The following is a 15,762-nucleotide window of genomic DNA, read 5'->3' as shown; positions in this document are numbered from 1 at the left end:
CATCAGCATGCCCTGTTTGAGTTTTATTTTTTTATAAAAGTGTTTGCTGGATTTTAGAAATTTTACCAAATTATTAGTATTCCTTCTAAAACTGTACTTCTGTTATGCTGGTCCCTGTACACCCTAGCAGAAGCTTATGAGTATGAAATACATCTTACAGAAGCCCCAGGATCACAGGCAGGCTTGTATTGTGTCACGTTTACAGCTGGAAGAATGGAGGCACAGAAAGATTAATTATTTTAGCCTAGTCTGTGAGGTCAACAGTGTTACAACAGTGTTGCAATCCTGCTCTGATTGCCGATGACGTAATATATATACGCAACACTATGTATACTGTGCCTTATGTATACTGCTAAGCTTTTTTCATGAAGGTTAACACTTTGGAAAGATCTTACAAGTACTTCCATTTCAGAACTTTCATTTCATTATTTTGGTAAGGTTTTCCTAGGGATGTAATCTGTCACAAAGCAAAAATCTCTGCTCTGCAGAAAAACGTGATGGCGCCAGGTACCACACATGTACAGAGGCCAAATTCCCCTGCCCAGACAGAAATCAGGTAATGTACTTGAGATAATATGTAAATTCAGATAAATACTAGCTAGGTAAACTGCAGAAGATGCTTCAGCTGGACAAAATCACTGTATTCACAGTCCATTGAAGGTATTTGTAGTTCCCCAGAGAGTTCCTCCGGGAGTGTCACAATGGCTGCCATCGTTTGGTGTCCAGTGATCAGAAAGGGGAGAATTCAGCATGATTTCATGGATCTGGAGCTGAATTCAAGGCAAAAAAGTGACCACAAAGTTAACTACTTCCAGAACTGAAGTTTTGTGCTATTTAGTTCCATTGACTTAAGTGGGACTATGAGGTATGGATGAAATCCTTTACCTACAAATGTTTTAGCAGGATTGGTCCTGATGGTGAAACTCATTTATTCTGTTTTGTGTTTCCCCAACCATTTCTTATGAACACCTCATCACAAGCCAAAGAAAATAAATAAGCTGTAGGCCAAATTACTCATGTTGCACTATGGGCATGGATAGAGGTAGGGTACAGTATCAGTCTTGCTTTTTGAGTACTTTACAAGTGGTGATGATGGTAAGATGGCATCCATGCAGATTAGCTAAACAGCTGTAAAAGAATATTAGAGTGATGGCAACTACATATTTTAAAAGAAACATTTTTTGTTCTGCAAAATACAAACTTTTTTCTTTCTGTGGATAGAGTCAACTGCAGTTTGAGTTCATGCTGGTTACCACCAGCCCCATGGGTCCCGTGAATTAAATCCCAGCCTAGGTAGTGATGTCACTCCCCCAGTCCTTTTTTAATCTCTTTTTTGTGTTGAGCGCAGCCATCTGTCCCCCTCCAAACAATGGCAGAAGCAGCTGTGCATGGTGTGCTACCAGGAACGAAAGCCACTGCTTCATACCGGAGGGCAGCGGGCTGCAGGTCGCAGGGAGCTGTAAGGATATCAGGGTCAAATGACACCTGATGCCATGCTGTACGGAAAAACAAAACTAGGATTATACGGCCTATATGTGTTCATTCACTAGCAGAGAAGTGGGGTCAGTCTTTGTCTGAGCTTTACGCTAATGGCCATGGGAATTCATATGTGTTTTCAAGGGGAGCTGCACTGCTACTTACCCATGGAGCAAAGGACTAACAAAACCAGCTTCAAGCATCAGGCAAAGCAAGCATGACACAAAACAATTCTTTTGAGGGGAAAATTAAACAACTTGTATATATTCTGGTACTTTATACAAGTTCAAAGTATGTGATCTTTTCAGAGGTGCCCAACAGGACAAGGGGCAATGGGCACAAATTGGAACACAGGAAGTTCCACCTAAACATGAGAAAAACCTTTTCCTGTAAGGGTGGCAGAGCAGTGGAACAGGCTGCCCAGAGAATTCCCTGGAGACATTCAAAACCCACCTTGGACACAGACCTGTGTGCCCCTTGCTCTAGGTGTGCCTGCTCAAGCAGGGGGGTTGGACAAGATGAGATGATCTTCCAACCCCTACCGTTCTGTGATCTCAAGTGGTTTGCATATCCTATAGCCCACCCTTATAGAAATGCAGTGAACCATGATTTTTATACACAGTCTGCAGCACAGAGTATTTCCCTTGCTTGTTCATGGGAAAAGGGAAGCTGAGTGAGGGCCAAGTGCTGCCCAGAAGCTACATTCAGGAAAAGTAGTTGGTTATGCCTTGAGCTGCTTTTTCTTTAGGGTGAGCTGGAAGGCACTCGAGGAAGGTACATACCCTACAGGATGAAAATGCCCATTCCTGCAGGTAGCTTTCTACTTTTTGAACAAGTGATGCCAGTCCTGTCCCAACTAATCCATTTCTGTGCTAGTTTCATAAGAAGAACAGAGGCTGATAAAGGTTTATGCTATTGGAACCTCTATTATATACCAAGGGGGAACGTAATATATAGGGTAAAGTTCATGCATATAATGAAATAAATAAGTAATCACAGCTGAGTGAAGAGCCTCCTATCGTTTCTTTAACCCCACATCACTTTTGTCTGCATGGATTCCTGCTCTGTCTCTAAGCAAGCACACATTTTTGAGCCATTAGTCAGAGATACACCAGGGGTCATACAGCCGTACCACTTCTTTTGGCATGATGGTCCAGGATTTGACCCTGACTCTCATGAACAGGGTGACGTTCTTTGAAGCTTGATGGGACAGAAGCACATATTTCACAGCTGGGTAGGCTGAAACACCATATGCTCCCACTTCAGGGGAACACGTCCTGGGACACAGAGGCATTCGTGAATGTACAGCTGAGCTCAGACAAGCCATAAGACACCCATGGCTGCCCCAGCACCAAAACCAGGGATCCCCTGCATGCCACGGTCCCACGTATGCACATTGAAAATGATTCTCTATTGCCCTTTTTTCTTTTTTTCCATGCGATTCATAAAGGATACTGAAGTAGAAGTTCACAGTCGTAAAGCACAGCATTTTTATAAAACTAGCATTTCTTCCTTTTTTGGTAAAGTACAATGGCTCAGGCTTGTTAAAAAGTATTCTTTCAACCTGAAAATGTGTTTGCTAATCGCCTACTTTGTGTCCTAACTGGCATGAATGATTTCTTTCACCTTAGATTGTCTACCTGATTTATGCATTTTTATAGGAAGTCACAAGATGCTTCAGTAAAAGGGGACAGAAATATTACTAATGATGGAAAACACATGACTACATTTCTAGGTTCTGTGTAGTTTACCTGAGGGTGTCGTGACTTCTGAGCAGTGGTGTAACTCAGTCATGCTGTTTATAAGTTTCAGACTGAAGCTTTAGAGTTCCTTCACACCACCGAGAAACTGCCAAAACTAGAGAAAAATCCTGTTTGCTGCTTGACACTGAATTGGCACTGTCCTGCCTGCAAATTGCTTATCATCCTCATCTTCCTGTTTCATGAATCTCTGGTTCACAAATTTTTTGTTCTCTTTCACTTACATAAATCTCTTCTTTAACCCACATTAAAGTCTCTTACGGCAAAACTTACGGCACTGATGTTGGTTCCCGAGACTGCCACAGCATACTTTACATTCTGGCAGCTCTCTCGGCATCGCTTTACAGCCCCTCCAGAGATCAGCTGGCTCTGCTGAGTGGTTAGTGGCTCCGAACATAAATGCCATTGCTGTCTGACTCTGTGGTTTCTGGGAAACTTTCCTGAAGCCTGTTTTCTCCATGGTTTGTCATAATCCCAGGAGGGGCTGATTTTTGCTTCACTATACGAACAGAAGCTCTGACCGTGATCCATAAGATACAGCCTAGAGCACATGCTGCAAAGCTGAGTTGTTCTCACTCCCACAGAATTTTACTCCCACCAACATATAGTATCAGAACTCAAAGTGAGAAACAGAAGAACTTTCTGTGTTTTATTTTTTGTATTGTGTTTCTTTTTGCTGTGTTAATTTTACTGTGTATGAAGCAGATAGCCAGTTACTGTATTGCTTTGAGATAACACCTGCCTGTAGGGTGTAGTAGTGTTTGAGAAACAGAAATTAGAATTATCCAAGAAGTGTGGAGGTAGGTGTTTGTGTACTGTCCTATGTATGTGTTAGGGGGTATGATGAGGCACACGGTCAAACATCCAGGCCTTACACACACCAGCTGTACAACACAGTAGCTGTATAGGACTGGGATTTGTTATCAAGCTCATTCATGTGATGTCCTGACATTAAACAGACTTAATGCAGTCTCACAAAACGTGGTCCTCAATTTAACCTTGTGACTGAGCGTGGCACCCACCCAGGTCCTTCAATGCACAAGCAGTTATGGTTAATGACAACCCCACACAAGCAAACTGAAAAAGCCCCAAGGGCAGGACTTATGTGCTTATGGTGCCTCTAGCCCTTTCTCATCCCTTCAAGGGCACTGCACCGTGCCCACAGGCATCGCCTTTCTCAGCAGGGATGTTCTTGCCTTCCTCTCTCTCTCCCCAGACCAGGAAGTAAGGACGTCAACTTCTCCATTGTGGTAACTCAGCAGGTTTGGCTCTCGTTCAAGCTCTGCAGTCTCCTTGCAGGGCAGTCACAGTTTCAATCAATGGCAAGCTGGCTTTCCTAAACAAAGTGCCGTTTCTTCAGAAAGCAAGAGCTTCATAGCAAAAATGTAAAAAGATGAACAGGTCATATACATGCAGAGCTTATGTGGTGCTGAGCCAGCATCCACTGGGGGTCTGGATAAAAACTGTAATGTTTAGGATAGTTTTTTAAATCTCTGTCTCTTGACTAATAGTCCCATATCTTGCAGAGAGCATGAGTCACTTCCCTCTTAATTCAGAGAAGCCATTGTATATCATATTAAGTTCATTATGTTGCTAGGCTATTTCCTCTGTGGGTGAAATGTCAAAATACTGGCCACCTATATAATCAGCGTGAGAAATTTGCATTAATTACAGAGTGTTTTGTCTATAGTTATACTTCTTGAAAAAGTTCAACCAATGAGCCCAGATAAACCTATGCAGCTGTGTAACTAATGATATAGTAAACTAGGTATTCCATGTTTGCAGAGCGTGAGTCTTAACCAGGTCTAAAGTATGGGAAATATGATAACCAAAACAAAGTATAGTTATTATTCTATAATTGCTTATAGATATGGCTGAGGCTGATAAAATAAATGATTCCTTATTTAATTTATTCTAAAATTGAATAGATAATAGAAAAATAGAAGTAGAAGAGAGTTCAGAGAGAGATAAATCTTACGTAATTTTGAATACCTTAAAGTAAGCTATCTGTTTCTACCTGAGTCATCTAATTTCCTTGTATGATTCATAAATGATCTGCAAAGACCCATTTTAAAGTTGTTCTGTCATAGAAGAGGATGAATCACTGTCTGGAGGTTTCTGGTTTTCTCCTTTGTTTGTAAAGAGAGACCAGATTACTGTTTTAGATTAGACACCTGCTATCCATCCATCCATCCATCCATCCATCCATCCATCCGTCCGTCCGTCCGTCCGTCCGTCCATCCATCCATCCATCCATCCATCCAAGCCTAAATGTCACTATGTTAGAAAAATACTGTTAGTTTTGTTGTCAACAAAAACAAAATCATTGACAGAATAACAGGATCACTGCAGAATTTTTACAAATATCGGGATAAATATTATAATTTTGGTTTGAGTACAGACCAGGTGTTATAATAGATATACTTTAATTTATAGGTTTGGTAGCAGTACTTATTCACATACATTGCAGTCAGACAAATTCAGTCACGTGTGTTGTAGCCACGCAGAGAACAAGAAGTAATTCAGAATTAAATTTGGTGCAGTTTCCCTGAGAAAGCCCTATTTGCAGATGAAGTGGCTCTTTCCAGCCCCACTGTGGGGGACCAGGTGCTTCTTTTCCTCCATGGTGGCAGCAATGGCAGCAGTGTCCGGTTCTGCTTTCATCTGCCCTGCTTAGCCCTCACGTCCCTGCATTTCCATCCCTCTGCTACCATTTGGGTCAGGAATATTACGAACAGAGGAGAGGCTCATGATCTTGGCCAGGAAAATGTCATTAATAACCTTGACAAGTATGGAGATGGATTGGGAAGGATAAAGGAGAGAGTGGGAGGAAAGGAAGACAAGGCAATAAATAGGCTAGACCTGCTGTTACCATGTAATCTCTACAGGGTTATTTGGGGGAATCGCTGAATTAGTTCATCCTATACCTAGGTCCTTTCCTTATTTCTGGACTATTTCTTCCTTGATACCAACAATGTATTTGTAATACAATGCATATTTACTACAGTTTACAAAAATGAGAAGTCAAATACTATTTCAGACATATTAAATACAAGGGCGGACATGAAATACACATCTTAACACATTAAGTGATGCAGTTGCCTGACAACATAAAATGTTTTAGTCTGCCCATTATTTTTCTAATTGAAGATGACTATGTAATTATGTACCATTTGATTTAACCTCCAGTTGTTGTTCCAGAGTAGACAATAGTTTATTATATTAATACTCCATAAGAGGCTTACAGCAACTATTATTTTTAATAATAATCTCGCTAGTGCCTTCCCGATTCTACAACATTTCACCTTTGGCTGTTGTATTGTTTGGTTCACTACATTGTTTTGAGAAAAATAATCATGATTTGTACAGAAAAATCTGTTTGAGAAGGATTTAGAAAGGGGATAAGAAGTTTAAGGGAGATTATATTTCCATTTGCTGTAGGTAAGTTATATCTTTTATCTGCAGGGGAGGGGATCGAATACCCTGTCAGAAAGAAGTACATATAAATGACAACTGGTCACTGCAATGCTGATAAACAATCAATTGCATTAGTTTAGGAGAGGTGTAAAGATTAAAAGTTTAATAATTTTAACTTCAGAGCATTTACTGGAGGAGTCCTCCTAAAGGAGCAGTTCCTTTTTCTCTAAAGTGTGTTTTCCTCAAAAGATAGGTGGGATTACTGGTGACGGAAGTGCACCCAGGCTATCCAGAATAGGAGCCCGGTGTAGATAGTCTGCTGCCATAAACACTTACAGCACATTGTTGACAGCTCCTCAGACTCATGATTTGCAGAGGAACTGGCTGTTATTGAACAAAAGAAAGTTGAAACTGAGGAGTAAAAAGCAAAAACATTGATATATCTTAATCCTTTAAAAAACCCTGCAGTGCTTTCTCTTTAATAATGATGTTCAGTTTACTGAGCTCCATCTCACCTGAAAGGAAGTTTTGTGCCTGAAATGAGACACTGTCGGGTTTTCAGTGGGCAAGACAGCACCCTTGAGGAGTCCAGACTGCCACCCTTGAGGAGCCAGTCCAGGACCTGCGTTCGGGGGAAGCTCTCAGCAGTTGCACTTGGAGCTCTGTTGAATAGAGGAGGGTGGCAGGCAATTAATCCTAATTATTTTTGTGGGGTTTTTTATTCCCTGGGAGCAAGTAGATTGTGTTCCCCTCAAAAATAAGCCAGAGAACATCAGCAGCGCAGTTTCTGTGCAGTCTGACTCCTTTCCTAACCCTGGGCTTTGTCTTGTGGAGCCTCCTGGCCCTGCTCACCTCTGCAGTCTCTGCCTACCTAACTGACATCAAGAGCCTTCCCGCCAGAGGGAGGGTTTCTTAGGAAAGTGGGTTTTGCAAGATCAGGTTGGCAAGCACCACTGCAGGCATTGTGCTCTGCTTTGTATTGAGTACATTTTCTGCCAGGAACTTGTTTTCTCCCACTGTTTCAGCAGCACAGAAGCCTTTTAATGGCATTTCCCAGTGCCACGGCACAGGCTGGTGGCATTGTGGTATGGCAAAGGCCTTTGGCTGACTAGCCTCTGCCACCATTTCCCCTCCATGCCCTGTGTTTTGCTAAAAGGCAGCTTTTTTGGTGTCTCCTAAGCGCATCATGGGAATAAAAACAAATAGCTGCAAGATTCCTGCACTCTGTGTCATCTACACGGCATGTTTGCAATTGAGCAAACATAATCTGTCTGGCAGATTACCGAGGATGCCGTGCCTGCGAGGAAACAGGCCTGTCTTTGACCTATGACTGTACGTGTGTGTGGTGTAAAGTGTATTTAGATAGAGATCAGTCATGGGTTTGTCACAATTCCTCATCATGGAGCAAGCTCCCATTTGCATGTGGCGTTGTCTGTGCAACTCCTCTGTGCCTGTGCTGCTCCTCTGCTCACCGTAGTTGTGCCCTGTGGCAGATAGAGTGGCGAGCCAAGGACCTGCCACTCAGTACCCCACCCATGCCAGCCTGTGCGGGAATGGCAGTGGCGGGGGGAGAGGAGCCATCGCTACCGCAGCATCTCTTCCCGCCATGCTGGAGCTGGCACAGAGCAGCCAGGCGGCATGCGAAGTTCCCCCGCCGCTTGCTTCCAGCGAGTCCTCAGCGCCGCCCACACGACTACAACAGAAATCATACCACATGTACAAAACCGAAAGCTTTTCATACTACAGTTTGTTCTTTCCCACCCCTGAGGCCTTTGTTAGCAAACAAGACGCCAGTGTTTGAGGGAAGAGACAATGGTGTGGTACAGCTCGCTCTGCGAAGGCATCCTGGAAATGGTGCAACAGCTGAGTTTGCCCTCTTCCCCCCCCCCCCCCCCCCGCCTTTTCAATTTTATTATTCTGGTTCAGTGACATTTATTTTGCTGTAAATGCCCAATTTGCTACATAGTACATGTGTTTTACAGAGAGGCTAGTAAACTAAAATCATATGTTATGCAGAAATCCTTTGGGCTGAAAACACAGACCGCCCGTATCTGCCCGTATCTGCCCGTATCTTCACTAGCTTAGATGTTCAGCGATAACCAGCAATAATATTTTTAGCCACTGGCGTTCTCCTCCTTAGCTGCAGGCTAACTTCCTAACTTGATCAAGAGATCCTCTTTAAATGAGTTGACACCATATGCAGTAAATTTTGTATTAAGAAAAAGAAAATGGATGAAAGAGAGCACTGAGGTTTGCCTATGGTACTAGTACATTGGAAATGGTTGCGGCTGAGAATTTGTTGTCGCTGCTGTTTGCATTATATTTAGAGAGGGAAGGGGTTGTATATGTGGTCCAGCTCATCTCAGTTTTACAGCACCATTTTAGACACTGAACCTGACAGGGCTTTGTATGATTAAGCTTTTTAAGAGGATGCACTCACTGTTGGCCTTCTGTACACATCCTGTGTTTGCAAGGGATCCCATTAAACAGCTGTCTAAACAGGGCCCAAGCAAGGCAGAAAAAGCAACCTCAGGGATAAATAAAATTTCATATATGATAAACAGTAAATACTGATCTGCCTTAGTCATATGAACTGGTTTGGCTGAGTTGTCCTCCTCCAAGTCTATTGTTTAATGCTTCTGTGCGAACACTCAAAAGTTTCCATTAAATGTAGTACTGTATGTCTGATCCCAGGATGACACTCTGATATTCCAAAAATAGTTTAATAAATAGAAATTCCAAGATGTATCGTCATAAGCCTGTAGTTTGAGTATCAAATCTGCCATGTTATGTAAAAAATATTGGTTATATAATGGGATTTTTATCAGTCTAGTGACATAAATACAAATACTAGAGCATTATTAGGACCTGACTCCAACTTTGGATCTGTTATGCTGGAAGTCAGAGAGAAAGTATCTTATGTACATATGAGGATTTAGATGCTATAGCTTCAGAGGTGTCTAACAACTCAGAACTAGTTTGGGGGTTTTGTTCCAGATAAATGTGAATACATTTAAAACGGTACTGAGGAAAGAAACTGGAGCGTAATAAGAACTTGAAGCTGCTTCAAAGTTTCCTTCATGATGGCCCAAAATGAAACCATTGCCACTGATGGGGTCAGAGATGTCCCTAAAACCAGTGCTCCTCATCTCTTGAAATACACTGAGAGAGAGCTGGGGAGCTGTATCCTCTGGAAAGAAGATAAAGGTCCTGAGCTAGCAGAAATCAGGACTCACTAGTGGGAGGACATATGGAAGAGCAGCAGGGATTTCCTCCAGGCAGAGCAATGTTCATACATACATCACAGCCAGTTGTCACCGGTGGTCAGATAACAGTGCCGAGTCCTGGGGAAAAGATGAGCAGGGAGCAACTGCTCAGGGAGCAATGGGGTTGTGTGGAAATCCTCCCTAAAGGAAAGTAGAAGCTTTAGAGTATGGGAGCACATAAAAAGAGGTGCTGTGAGTTACCTAGAAAAGAAAGGAATTAAGTATGCTATACATAGAAGTAAGTGCATAGTTTTATAACTGAGAAGCTGATTTTGCAGGTTGCACAACTTCTTGAAAAGCCTAAGTAGGGCACTATCTGAAATTGCATGGCCTGATGTTACTGACAGCCGACCATCTGTCCCCACAGGCTTTCAAATCAGGAGAGCATCGCTTTTACTAAGAGCAGGCAGTCTATATGGTGGAGGTTTTAGTAAGTGAATTAGTTGAACCTTCTGACTTTTCAGCCTGAGGTAAAAGCAGACTGAAAAAACAGAGGCAAGTTCAACTTCACAAGCTGACATAAGTGGATTAAATACTTTAATTTCACATATTTTCTGGGTAAGTTGAAGTGGTGCAGACTGTAAAAGGCTGATGTGGTGTTTAGTGTCTCTAGTCCAAAGAGGCAGTTTTCCCAGTAGTGCTGGTAACCCCCCACTTCGCTCTGTCGCAGCATCTCAAGCGTTAGACACACCTTAGAGAATTCTCACAGTGCTCTGCCGAGCAGGTAACTCCCATCCTCCTCTTATGGGTGGAAAACAGGCATAGTCACTAAGGGAGCAGGAGAGGGAAACTAGAGGGAAGGAGGCTGGTGGGAAGGGGGCACTGAATGTGCTTCGCAGGGGATGCTCAGTGTCACACAACTTCTGTGTCCCGGGATGGGGAAATTCCTGCCTGTAAAGTGAATCAGGTGCCCAAAGTAACTCTGCAAGCTGTAGTACAGACTGGCAGAGTCCAGATCCCTCCTGTCCCTGGGCTTTAACTAGAAATCATTTCCCTCCCCCAAATCTATAGATGTGTGTAACCAGAGTGAAGGACAACTGTTCTTGCTGCCTTGTAGACCCTATTCTGCAAACGGGGCTGTGCACATGGGCTTCCCACATCTGCATGAAGCTTCCCTGACTTCACTCAAGTGCTGCACGGGTCTTGGGGGCTTCCCACCTGTATCCTACCAGCTGGGCTTTCAACTTTCCCTGGCAGTGAGCTAGCTCTGTGCTACCAATTGCACACTGACAAAATGCTCTGGTTTAAAACGTGGCATGAAAGTACTATTAATGCTTGGAGTGCTGCTGGATTTTTCCCCTCGCACAGGATACGGTTGGGGGCGGGGGGGAAGAGAGAGATTTTTAGCCCTGTAAGATTAAACAATCATCGTGGTTTTAAGGGCTTAATCTGCTGGCATGCAGACTGCTGGCTGGTAAGTCTCCCGAGTCTGAGTGTAATTGGATGCAGCATCGGATTCAGTTGTGAGGGCTTTCCTGGGGCTTTTTGTTTGTTCATTTCTAACATGCTGCGGAGTTGAAGTGATCTGTCCCTGGAATTGCGTTTCGGCGTGAAGCTGTAACGCTGTTCCACCCCCCCAGCCAGTATTTCAGCAGCACCTAGCTGGAGACCACCGCTCAGGGAAGGTGGGGGGGAAGGTCGCTCAGTGTATGAATTCGGGCTATTGTTCGAGGCACACATCTGCCTTGAGACATTGCTCGGCACAGGCCGTTACTTATTCAGATGCAGAAGCTCCTTCCGTCCCACAAGACGGCCCATTCAAGTCACATGCCAGAGGTCTCGGCAGAATGGGCTGCAGCTGCTTCAAATCTGCTGTCTAACATCAGAAGCAGTTGGACAAACTGTACTGTACTGACTACAGTCAGGCTCCCGGGCGCCGAGGAAGACAGGGAAAAGATTTGGGATCCCAGCGCTATGTTCTCAGAGGATCTGTGGCTGGAAAACGAGAAAAACTGTGCCGTTGTTCACAAGTCGAAGAGAGGAAGGAAGCGCCAAGAGCTCCTGGCCGTGGCCCTGGGGGTGAAGGTGGGAGTCAAGGGGGCACTTCTGTGGCAACCTCTGAAACTCTTTGCCTATTCACAGATCACCTCCTTGGTCAGAAGAGCAGCCTTAACTCAAAATGACAACCACTTCAACTATGAAAAAGCACACAATTTTAAGGTAAGCACAACTTCCTATTATTTTCAGCAAAAAAGTTCTGTTTAGATGCCTCACATTTTATCTTTTGCTGTGATGGGGTTTTCACGTACCCATCTGTACTAGCTCTGAGAGAAGTGTTGAAAAAAGCATTTTTCTTTTTACTTTAAGTTCCCTTGACTTCATTCTTAATATGCTTTTATACAGGCACTTAATCCAAATAACGGTTTTGCTACTCACTACACTACTTGACTGGCATTTTAGCTCTTTTTGCCCAGATTCAGTTTTCTTTTTTATTCAGAAACAAAGTAATTCATATTGATTGTCTTTATCTTAAAGCGTATCCGTTTATAAATGAGAAAAAGCCCCCCTTTTCAAAATCTAGCTATTATCAGAAGCCAGTAGCATTTTACCAGCAAACGTTTTGGACTCTCTCTGTTTTCAGAAGTTGAGGGAGCTCGGGTGCTCCCTAACAATAAAGCAGAGCACAGCAGTGGTATTGTCTCTTAGCTTTTGTTCCACTACCATATGCTAAGGAAATGCTCTCAGAGTCCCACTGAGCTATAGGATCTGAGCTTGTGTTTGCTTGTCAAACTAAACCAAATAGCTGGACAAACACAGGGATGTTTAAATGGATCATCTTTTTGTTGTCTTACACGTACAAAATCAGGTTCTTAGGGGGGTTTTTTCCCCAAGTGCTGTGTCTTGCATGCTGCAGCAGGGAAGTGACTCAGCTTTGGAAAAGGACCTTCCAGGCAGCTTGTACTAAAATGTTTTGCCAAAAGGACTGTGCTGGTTTCAGAGTATGCCAGCCAGTTACCGTATCTAATGCTGTCAAACTGCAGTTTGATGCTTATCGGGGTGGATACAGAGAGTAAGAGGCAGTAACAAGACAAGAAAGGAATGCATCTCAGCTTTGAAACCTCAGTTTACTAATGCTCCTTGAGGATGCTGATCTGGGTCACTGTCAGAACAGTTCAACGCATTAGCAAAAAGAGAATTTTCTGATATTCATCTCGGGCCTGTCAAAAAAGGAGAAGGCTGATTAAAATTATTTCACCGATTTTCTGGTTTAGCAAGAAAGCCTCACTTCTTATTTTTCTATATATTCTGCCATGCAGACATTGCTTTCCTCTGCAGTGTTTCTGCTGTAGTTGGTAAATCAATAATTTAATATTAGTGAGCAAAGCAAATAATGGCATCCCTTTTCTCATTCTCCCCCCTTGACCCAGTCTACAGAAAAGACAATATTTATCTCACTGATAGGCACTGAAGGAAACAGGGGAAATACCCTGTGTTTTCTTGCTTGATTAAACCAGCTTTCATTCTTTCTGGGTTTTGCCCTCATTATCATTTTAATATCAAAACTATTTTAGTTTAACTAGAAAATATTTTCTCATGACTGAGACTTTTTTCCATTTTGACCCATGCATTCTTTCCTCTTCAAAATTCCCCTTGTTTTGGCTTTGATTTATAATTGGACGTGTGCCCGGTTAACTTTGCGTTTGCACAATCTAACTGTTGTACAGTCTCTGTTCCTTTCTGTTTCAAAAGAGTCATAGTTTAACTGGAAAATGACATGATTAAAATTTATATGTATTCGAAGCCTTGACAGCAGAAAATTATTGTTTTATCCCAGTAACGGCAATAATAAACTTAGGGAAGAAACATTTTTTTAAAAATTGTCCAGAAAGGCCAAAGTGTTACATTTACTTAATGAACAAATATGTTCACTATGCAAATACAGTTAGTTTTCCAAAGGAATATATTAGAACATGTCTAGTTGTTGAACAAAAAATGTGGATAGAATGCTTAGAATAGAACATTTAGATTTAAAAGACAGATAAATTCAAGTTTAATATCTTTAATATATTCTCTATTCGTTACCTAAAAGGGTTAAGAAATAATTTAAAAGAGAAAGACTGGCTTTATGGGTCTTGGGGCAAAATTCTTAATGGCTTTTAACAGCACTCAGGGTATGATATGGGATTTATCTGAAGAAGAACGCTATTTTGCAGACATTCAGAGTCATCTTCCCCATTTTTAGGTGAATACCTATGTGTACTGTATCATTCATCTCAGTTCATAAGGACAAAGGTTACGTGTCACAGTGTCTTTCATAATCTTGTCATTTAGCTCTTGTCCTATAGCCATGAAGAATCTTAAAAATGAAGGGTACGTTTTTAGTGAAGCTGATGACATTTTTGTAGATCTTACACTGAACATCTTACCTACTGGAAGAGAGAAGGAACAAAAGGAAGACATAGACTCAAGGCAAAGACTGCAAGCGAGGGCAGCCCTCCCTCCATCCTTTGCAAGCGAATACAAAAATTAGAAAGGAGTGTTGGAGTTTGGAGTGTGAGGACACCAGGTTATGCCCTTCTAGGCATCCATGCTTTCTCATTCAGCCTCTCTTCCAAACTTCAAGGCACTCAAGGCAAATGAACAAAAAAAGATTTAGTATCCAGACTGATTTGTTAAGCTGGGTTCATCCTGAGCATACAACACAGTCACGTGGATTTAGGTTTGGAGCTGGCGTCTGTCTGGCGGGACAACTTTTCATAAGCCAGCGTAGACATACTGTAATTCAGGAAAGAGAGTAAATCTCTGAAGCCCTGTTTAGAAAAACACAGAGGTATTTCTGTAACTATGTGGGCGTCAGCCTAACTGGATCGCAGAGTCTTCTTGCATCTCATTACAGTTAGGATCCAGCAGGGATGTGCTTTACCTCCCAACTTCAGTGGGTCCCAGCTGGTGGTGAGGTCAACCTCATGCCCAAGGGCAGCAGCATGGAGTTTGGGGATGCTCCACACATTTTGTTCTAAGCTGGGAATTAATGAGAGGGCCTCTGTGCTGCTTTAAGTGAGCAAATACTGCTGAATAATGTTCTTTTATCACAATATTGTGCCTGTTTGCCACTACAGCATGCACAAATCCCATTTGCAGGTGGGCTAGTTGAACAAAGGTAGATGATTACAGACAAGTCAGATCATCTGCTGGGAGAAAGGAGGCTCTGGGATAAATTTTCCCTTGTGTTAATCACTGCAGATAAACACTGCTTCTGGGAGACAAAGGATTTAGGGGAGGCATTTTTTACGGACATCATGAAGATTACGTGTATGTATTTAAACAAAAATAACAGCAGAGTCAGCTTTTCTTCTCTGCGAACGGCTCAAGTTCAGCAGGAGTCCACCAGAGAGTACAAAAGTACATGTATTCAGGCAAAAGTCTGAAAAACTTATTTTCTTTGGAGGCAAATATAAAAGTCTTCCAAACCAGTCACATAAACAACAAAGTTGCCTCAGAAACAGTACTATATGATGCCAATAAAAAACATGCGTTTCAATTCAAGGTAATTTTTTAGTTTGTTTCTGCAATATTGCTTAAGGAATTATTTTGTTTTGCCACCGTATTGGCACTCCTTAACTTTGGTCTCAGTTTCTGCCTCTGTGAAGACAGCTCAGACACAAACTTAAAACTGAATGAGATAGCACCCATGGGGGCAATTTTGCCATTTGGAAGCAAAAGCACCAGAGGGCCGAAGGACGAAAGTGAGAGCACAGGAAGGCAATAAGAAGAGACACTCAGTGTAGTATTGGGTGAGATCATCCAGTAGAGAAGAGAGGATGAATGTAAAGAAATAACATTTCATTGAAAGAGCTGGAAAGGAAACAGTGAAGAAGTCAGAAGTTAGGCATTGTGGAAAC

The 15,762-nt window shown here is 42.5% G+C and overlaps 1 protein-coding gene across 2 annotated transcripts in view; it reads left to right on the top strand.

Moving 5' to 3' along the window:
- CHN2 (chimerin 2) overlaps nucleotides 1-15,762 on the top strand; it is a 164,622-nt gene that overhangs the window by 127,956 nt on the left and 20,904 nt on the right. For both annotated transcript variants that reach the window (XM_064444341.1, XM_064444340.1), the window contains one exon: nucleotides 12,002-12,079. In XM_064444341.1, coding sequence (XP_064300411.1) covers nucleotides 12,002-12,079 — 78 coding nt within the window. The remainder of the gene's footprint in view (nucleotides 1-12,001; nucleotides 12,080-15,762) is intronic.

This window comes from Phalacrocorax carbo, chromosome 2 (assembly GCF_963921805.1).
Source record: "Phalacrocorax carbo chromosome 2, bPhaCar2.1, whole genome shotgun sequence".
Taxonomy (NCBI): domain Eukaryota; kingdom Metazoa; phylum Chordata; class Aves; order Suliformes; family Phalacrocoracidae; genus Phalacrocorax; species Phalacrocorax carbo.
Note: the sequence above shows the minus strand (reverse complement) of the source record. Positions and strands in the feature narration are given on the sequence as shown.